Source organism: Ailuropoda melanoleuca, chromosome 9 (assembly GCF_002007445.2).
Source record: "Ailuropoda melanoleuca isolate Jingjing chromosome 9, ASM200744v2, whole genome shotgun sequence".
Lineage (NCBI taxonomy): Eukaryota > Metazoa > Chordata > Mammalia > Carnivora > Ursidae > Ailuropoda > Ailuropoda melanoleuca.
Window position 1 is genome coordinate 4118198 of NC_048226.1, and position 8232 is coordinate 4126429.

The 8232-nt window shown below is 58.5% G+C and overlaps 1 protein-coding gene across 2 annotated transcripts in view; it reads left to right on the plus strand.

Moving 5' to 3' along the window:
* AP3B2 (adaptor related protein complex 3 subunit beta 2) overlaps positions 1-7636 on the plus strand; it is a 31860-nt gene extending 24224 nt beyond the window's left edge. For both annotated transcript variants that reach the window (XM_034667825.1, XM_034667826.1), the window contains exons 16-26: positions 823-941; positions 1346-1454; positions 1738-1855; positions 2225-2408; positions 2589-2649; positions 2968-3074; positions 3272-3500; positions 3892-3976; positions 4177-4274; positions 6951-7089; positions 7194-7636. In XM_034667825.1, coding sequence (XP_034523716.1) covers positions 823-941; positions 1346-1454; positions 1738-1855; positions 2225-2408; positions 2589-2649; positions 2968-3074; positions 3272-3500; positions 3892-3976; positions 4177-4274; positions 6951-7089; positions 7194-7344 — 1400 coding nt within the window. In that variant the 3' untranslated portion in view covers positions 7345-7636. The remainder of the gene's footprint in view (positions 1-822; positions 942-1345; positions 1455-1737; positions 1856-2224; positions 2409-2588; positions 2650-2967; positions 3075-3271; positions 3501-3891; positions 3977-4176; positions 4275-6950; positions 7090-7193) is intronic.
* Positions 7637-8232: the final 596 nt, after the last annotated feature.

The following is an 8232-nucleotide window of genomic DNA, read 5'->3' on the forward strand; positions in this document are numbered from 1 at the left end:
GTCCTTGGGCTTATCTCCTGTGACAGGAGCCTGGAGAGAGGTCGGGAGGGGGAAGGTCCTCCAGCTGGCTCTCTGGACCTCGGAATCTACATAGGAGGGGAACCTCCACAAAGCTCGTTTTTCCTGGGTGTCTTTTTGTTCTGCTTTTTCTCTTCCCTGGACCTCAGGAATAAGGAGATTCTGAGGGATGGGACAGATGTGAAAATCTCTTAGGAAGGAGGAAGTCTCTTTCTCCTCGACACCATCCCCACTCTGTGTTGCTCTCGATACCACAGGCTGAGCCTCTAGCCCGAACTCCTTCCCACTCCTATTCAGACTGTGCACCCCTCCCCGTGGGGTCCAGAGGCTGACCAGCTATGTCTTCCTCCCCCGGACCCAGCCGGGCCAGCCTCTTCCTCACAGTTGCTATCCTCATACCATCCAGGCCCCCTTCCCAAGCCTGGCCGAGCCGAGGCACACAGCCCCCATTGCTCCGGAAGAGAAGACACACTCCCATGTCTGCCTCCCCTTCAGGCAGAGCCAGGCAGATGGGCCAGCAGCATCTCTGGGCCTGGAGCCCCCTCCCGGCCCCCTGCGCCCCCCTCCACAGTCCCGCCTGCCCTCACCCCTCAGCCTGTGCTCCAGTCAGGCCAGGCAGCCTTATGTTCCGGTACGTGGCCCTGAGGGGGCCTTCAGGCTGGAAGTCCCTAACAGGACACACCCGCTGCGTCCATCTGCCTAGATGGGGGATCCCGACCAGAGTCTCCACCCCACCTAGGAGATAACTCTCCCAGGGCACTTCCTAACACCTCCTCCCAGCCTGACTTCTAACCCTACCCCCAGACCGGGACCACTTCCAGCTGGGCTCACTGTCCCACCTGCTCAATGCCAAGGCCACAGGCTACCAGGAGCTCCCAGACTGGCCAGAGGAAGCTCCAGACCCATCTGTGCGAAACGTGGAGGTCAGCGGGGGTGAAGGGTTGAACTGTGTGTGTGTGGGGGGGCAGATAGCAGAGAGCCCGGCCAGTGCCGGCCCAGCCCTCCTGACAGCCTCCCCACATGCAGGAAGAAGATCTCTCCCTTATCGAGACCCACGTGGGCCTGTTGGGCGAATACACGGAGGTCCCCCTGCCCGTGTGCCGTGCTTTCTCTCCGCACCGCGTGCTCCCCCTCCCCTTCCCCTTGAGTGCTGCACCCTGCTGCTTCTTTGGTTAGCGTGCTCCCTGCGTCAGCAGCATCTCCTCCCCCGTTATTCTCTCTTGGAGACTGGACCAAGTAGGGCCGGGTGCAGGGTGAAAGCTCCGTGCTCTCCTTCCTCTGCTCCAACCATGATTCGATGCTCCTCTCGCCCCACCCCCATTTCCAGGTACCTGAATGGACCAAGTGCTCAAATCGAGAGAAGAGGAAGGAGAAGGAGAAACCCTTCTACTCGGACTCTGAGGGGGAGTCAGGCCCCACAGAGTCTGCAGACAGCGGTGAGATCAGCAGAGCTGGGGACTCTGTGCCCCTGCCCACGTGTGTGTTTCACATGGTTTCACGTGTGCACGAGGTTGTGCACCTGCTTCTGTGGACCTCTTCGTTTGGGGATGGGCCCGAGGGATTGCATGTCCCATACGAGTCCATCTGTGTCCTGGTTGATGCGGGTGGCATCTGGGGGGTGCGGCTTCCGTGCTGAATCAGGGCAGGCTCCTAGAGCCCCTGCTCTAGACCCAAGGTGGTCTGTACGCAGGGAGGGGCCCTGAGACAGTCCCTCCACAGACCCTGAGTCCGAGAGTGCCTCGGACAGTAAGAGCAGCAGCGAGAGTGGCTCCGGGGAGTCCAGCAGTGAGTCTGATAGTGAAGACCAGGAGGAGGAGAAAGGGAGGAGCAGTGAGAGGTAAGAGGGGAGCCAGCCAGGCAGCTGGCGGGGCTCCAGGGTCTCCTCTGGAAAAGAAGGGGGAATGCTCAGCCTTAGCCACTCTCCTAAGAGCCCCTGAGCTTCCTCATGATCTGGTGGGTCCTGCAGACCCCCAGCCCACTCCCATGGTGGCGCTTTGGCTGGCTGCAGGGGTCTCTGTGGTGGGCCTGCCTCCTCATGGGGGCAGTGTGGAGAAGCAATCTGGGGCCAGGGGCCCAGGCATCGGAGCCCACACGCGGGCTCCTCTGGCTGACTTCCTCTCCTCCCTCCTACTTTCCTGGCTTCTTCTGTGAGGCAAGGAGAGGTGTTCAGGCTGGGCTTGAGCCCCATTTGCCCCATCTCCTCCAGTGAACAGAGTGAGGAGGAAGGTGGGAAGAGGAAGATGAAGAAGAGGAAGAAGGTCACCGAGGGACAAGGGGACGGCTCATCCTCAGACGAGGGCAGTGATTCCAGCAGTAGCTCGTCAGAGTCTGAGAAGACATCAGAGACAGAGGAGGAGCAGGTGGAACCTGCCTCTTGGAGGAAAAAAACAGTGAGAGCCTTGGGGCAGGAGGGGGGCGCGGCAGTGGGCTCATGGGCCAGGGCCTTTCCCATGTCCAGGGTGAGGCCGGCTCATCTCCCCACCATCTAGAATAGACCGTGGTATCATCTACCCAACCCAGAACAGGCCGGTGCTCTCCTCCTGCACCTGCATCCCATTTTTCTCTTTCAGCCTCCCAGTGGGAAGAGTGCCCCGGTAGCCAAGGAGATCTCCCTGCTTGACCTAGAGGACTGTGAGTTGGGGCGGTAGAAGTCACAAGAGGAAGGAGATCTCGGGAGGGTGGCTTAAGAAGGTCCGTGGGAGCTCTGGATTAGGTTCCCCAGGACTCCGGGGTAGGAGGAACAGACATAACACATTTCTGGGTTGAGAGGGCAGCAGGACAACCTCCCCAGGTGTGGGGTTGGGATCAAGGACTGCGATCAGCCTGGATGTGCTTCGCTGTCCATGGTGCTGAATTGTGTGCTTCCCTGAGCTCTGGGCTCCCTGCTCAACCCAAGCCAATTCCACATTGCCTCTCCCTCATCATAGCCTTCCTCATCCACTCCCACAGTTACCCCGCCCAGTGTCCAGCCCGTGTCTCCCCCCACAATTGTGTCCACCAGTCTGGCTACTGACCTGGAGGGACTGACACTCACAGACTCCCCACTGGTGCCCTCGGTGAGTGGGATGGGGGAGGGACTGCTGGGGCAAGGACACATCTCTGTGGTGCATCCTAAAGTGTGGACTTGTGTGTGGGGGGTGTGATGTAGGGGAGAGCATTGAGTCCCAGTTGCTCGATGACCCTAGCTGAGGACAAGGCGGGGACAGGCACTCTCCTTGCTCATTTCCATACTGGCCCCCCTCCTCCCCTGCAGCTGCTGAGCCCAGGGTCAGGTGCTGGGAGGCAGGAGCTGCTGCACCGTGTCGCTGGCGAGGGGCTGGCTGTGGACTACACCTTCAGCCGCCAGCCTTTCTCAGGGGACCCCCACATGGTATCTGTGCACATCCACTTCTCCAACAGCTCTGATACCCCCATCAAGGGTCTGCACGTGGGCACCCCCAAACTGCCTGCTGGCATCAGCATCCAGGAATTCCCTGAAATTGGTATGGAGGGCCCTGGACATGGTGGAGAAGGAGGGTTCTGGGTAGAGTCGGTCTTTCTGTGGTGCTGATGCCCTCTCTGTGCTGGTTCAGGCTGTGAGGGCACAGAGAGGGCCTCCGATATGACCATGCCCTGGGAGACAAGACAGACTAGGAAGCGAGCAAGTCTGTATCAGGGCAGAAGGTGTTTGAGGCCTTGGTGATTTCAGGACTGACTTATGTGGGGTGAGGGGCTGGGGGCGGGGGAGGGTGTTTAGATTTAAGAAGAAAACCAGGAACCATCTCCAGGGGCCCAGAAATCCGGGAGTGCATGGAGGGGTGGTCAGCTCTGGCAGTGGTGGGTTCCAGACCTATCAGGTGATGGTGCCCCCCCTTCCCTGCCTCATACCCACAGAGTCCTTGGCACCCGGAGAATCTACCACTGCTGTAATGGGCATTAATTTCTGTGACTCAACCCAGGCGGCTACCTTCCAGCTGTGGTGTGTATCCAACTCATGGTGGGCTGGGGAGAGGAGGGAACAGAACGGCAGGGACACATTATGAGCTGCTGGGTCCGGAAGCCATCCCAGGCCCTCAGGTCTTCTCTCTTGCTCTCCCGTTGCCTCTAGGCAAAGTGGGATGTGAGGGGCAAGATGCTGGCCTCATTTCCTGTTCCTCTGTCTCCTTCCACCCTTCCCAGTACCCAAACCCGGCAGTTCTATGTCTCCATTCAGCCACCCGTTGGGGAGCTGATGGCTCCCGTGTTCATGAGCGAGAATGAGTTCAAGAAGGAACAGGGTGAGTGCTCCCTGGGATCGACAGGGAGGGGGCTCAGGGCTCAGCACCGTCCACTGGGGCTCAGTCAGCTCATGGTGCTGTCATGCTGCAGGAACCTCTCCATATTCAGACAGAAGGAGGCCTCGTGCTTGTGCCTGCAGCAGAAGCTTCACAGAGGGCGGGGAGCTTCAGTGAGGCTTTGGAGAGAGTGGGACTTAGCCAGGCAGAAAATTCTAGACCAGCATTCCAGCCTGGGGAAATGTCATGAGTACGTGTCGGGGAAAGTTTCCAGGAAGAGAGGAGAGTTCGGTTTGGAGCTCAGGAATCCGCAGCTCAGAGGGGTAGTCAGAATAAAGCTGCAAATGAGATGTCTAGTTTCTGGAAGCCTTGATTGCTGTGCTAAAGGATTTCAATCCCAGAATTTGAGAGCTTGAAGGGGTCGCCAAAGTTATCAGGTCCACCAGCACTGTGAGGGAGATTAGGACTGTAGACCTCATTTTCCTAGCAGTGGAGGGGTCCCTGCAGGTGTCTGAGGAAGGGGCCAGGTTCAGACCTTGGCTTCAGCAAGGGGAATCCGGCAGCACCCACAGCTAGGACTGCACTGGGAGAGCCTGCAGCAGGCAGAGGCAGGACGGCTTAGGTGGGAGAAGCATGGGGCTTTGTGAGTCCTGGCTTGAAATTCTGACCCCGCCACTCACTCGGTGTGTGACCTTGGCCTAAATCCTGTGACTACGTATAAGGCTATTCCAGTGGACCTGGTGAGAGATGGTGAGGAGCGGGATGAGCGCCCCAGCAAAGGCATTGCAGGGCTGGGGCGGTCGTGGTGCTGGGAAGGGGGCAGCCGTGGGCCACTCGCTGCCCTGAGGAGGAGAGGGAGGTGTACGAGGATGGCAGGGTGGCAGGGAGAACGGCAGTGCCCTTCACCCAGATCAGGAGTCGGCAGCCTTTCCCCGTGATGGGCCAGAAAGCAAATGCATTAGGCTTTGTGGACCGTGTGGTCTCTGCTACAATTATTCAACTCTGCTGTTAACACAAAACAGCCACAGATAACGTGTAAGTGAATGAGTGTGGCTATGTTCCAATAAAATTCTATTTATGGACACTGAGATTTGAATTTCACATAATTTCCGTATGTCATGAAATACTAATCTTTTGATTCTTTTTCCCCCAACACTTAAAAAATATAAAATTCATGGTGGGCCGTAAAGCCAGTGGGCTGAATTTGGCTTGCAGCATGTGATTTGCCGAACTCCTGATGCGGGAGAAGGAGGAATGGGCCAGGCAGGGGAGGAGGGACGAGCGTCGTTGGTCAGATGAGCTGACGGAGGTGCATGTGGGAAGGTCAGGAGGCCTTCAGTAAGCAAGTGCAGATGTGGGTCTGTGCCCCGGAAACACCTCCAGGCTGGAGTCATGAGCACAGAGGTGAGAGCTGGAGCTGTGAATGAGTCATTCCCCTGGGAGAGACGGGTGGGAGGGTGAGGCCAGGGAGTGTCCTTGAGGAAAACCTGCATTCTTCAGGAGCAAGAAGGGAGGGATAAGAGAAGGAACAGAGTGAGAGGTGGAAGGAGACCCCGGAGAGAAGAGAGGGCAGAAGACTGCCCTGGGGTGGGGTGGCTACAGGCCAGGATGACCCAGGCCCTTTTGCTCCAGCAGATAGGAGGCTGCTGCCCACATCAGAGAGCAGGTCATTGCAAAGGGGGGGGCAGAGGCCAACTGCAGTAGGTGGGAGGACACCGGGCTTTGAGGCAATGGAGCCCACTTTGGAGGACTTGGGCCATGAATGGGGAGGGAGACACAGCATGAGCGCGATGAGAGTCTTGTTTCCGGAGAGGATTTTTTAAGGACTTGGAGACTTGGCCCTGGGGAGAGTAAAGGTACAGGGGCAAGGAAATGTCACTAGTCAGGGATGAGGGGATGGGAGCAGCAGGGGAGGGAGGTCAGTTCTCAAAAGGAGAAGAATGGGGGAAGCAGCAGAGGGAGGACAGAGGGGCTGCAAGGAAGGCGGCAGGAGGGCAGACAGAGGAGGTCACATGGCTGGCCTCTGGCGTGTGAGTGGAGAAGAGAGCTCAGGCCCGCAGAGTGAGGGGTTGTGGGGATGCTGTGAATGCCCTGGGGGCTTCAGGAACCCTGGCCAGGTTTGGAGCTCATGCTGCAGGTGAAACGAGAGGTCCACCTCCGAGAGCCTCGTGTAACCACTGCACTCTGCCTGTCTGGTGAGGACCAGTGTCTTGACCGGTAGCGTAAGGGCTACCAGTGATCTGTTGGTGAGGACGCAGCTTCCAGGAGCTGGGAGGGTTTTGAACCTGGGTTGGAGGGCCAGCCAGCAAAGACCAGAGCATGTGGAGCTCGGGTGGAGGACACCGCTTTGAGCTGACTGGCCACCATGTCCATGGTCCCTCCCTCCCAAGGGGCCAGAAGTCTGACGGTGGGGAAGGGCCAGATCAGTCTTTGGTCAACAGCATGGCTAGAGCTCAGGGTGGGGGCAGGTGGGGGAGGGGGGGAGGCTGGCTTCCCGAAGGAGGGTGTGGTCCAGGAGGGCAGTAGCCCCTTCTTGAGACCGAGAGAGTCAGATCTGCTCTTAGCACAAGACCTGTCCAGCCGGAGGTGAACTTGCTTGAGGATGCTCAGTGGGCAGACCCAGGTGCCAGCCTCTGGATCCAACATGGCCTCTGCCTTCATCGTGACCTCTGCCCCCAGGAAAGCTGACAGGCATGAGCGAAATCACAGAGAAGCTCACCCTGCCAGACAGCTGTCAGAGTGACCACATCGTGGTGCAGAAAGTGACCACCGTTGCCAACCTGGGTCGTGTCCCTTGTGGGGCATCTGATGAGTACAGGTATCGGCCACTAGCAGAGGGGAAGCGATGAGCTCTGGGGAGGCCTGCCCTGCAGGAGGTCCCCATGCCCTGAGGCTGAGCCCCTTCCTCTACCCTTACCTCAGATTTGCAGGCAGGACGCTGACCAGTGGGAGCCTGGTCCTGCTGACCCTGGATGCGCGGCCCACGGGAGCGGCCCAGCTGACCGTCAACAGTGAGAAGATGGTGATCGGCACCATGCTGGTGAAGGACGTGGTGCAGGCTCTGACCCAGTGATTCCCGAGGGCTGTGTCCTCTTTGACCCCTGCTTGTCTGTCCCTCGTGGCATCTGGGCGGTTAGCCCCCCCTTCTCTCTCTCTTTCTTTCCTCTTTCTCTCCTAGCAGATTCCTCATGCCAGATAGCATCCAGGGGCCTGTTGCCCTCTGGGTCATTACCAGGCTCCCCCTGCACCCCCCCCCATGGGCTCCATAGTGACCTGTGCAGAGGGAGCTGGCGGCTGCGCCCCTGTCTCCCCGGCTTTCTGCTGCTGTTTGTGTAGCAAAATCCCAATAAAAAGTCTTCTCCCTACATGCTGGCTCAGCTTTCCTTTCTTCTGGATTCGGTCTGAGGGGGCGGGGGAAGCTGCTCAGAGTGACCATGTGACCCTTGTGAATGATCATTACTAACTTTCTAGGGAAGGCTGTGACTGACTCTCATGGGTGACTCTGGCTGGACTCCAAGGTGAGCCTCCCCGAGTCTCCGGGCCTGTCTGTGGAAGAGACATCCAGGCAGGGACGGGGAGGCCAAGCTGGAAGAGCTCCCCGGTCCTTGTTATGAGGCTCTGCGAAAGTGAGGCCTCTTCAGTCACTATCCGTCCCCCTCTGAGGAGACAACCCAACCAGCCATGGTGGAGAGGGTGGCAGGAGAGGTAGAGCAGTGCTCTCAGACAGCCCTGCATCAGATCAGCTGGGATTTTATTACCGTGCAAAGTCCAGTCGGTGTCTGCAGTGGGGCCTGAGATCCTGCATTTCTCACAAAGTCCCAGTGGCAGGCACTTTTGCTTTGTGGACACACTTGAGCAGTGAAGAGGGAGGGCCTCTGCAGCTGGGACAAGCCTTACGGATGGGGCAGTGAGAGTCGGGGCCCTCCTTGATGCCTTTCCCCGTGAGGAAAGAGGCTGAGTG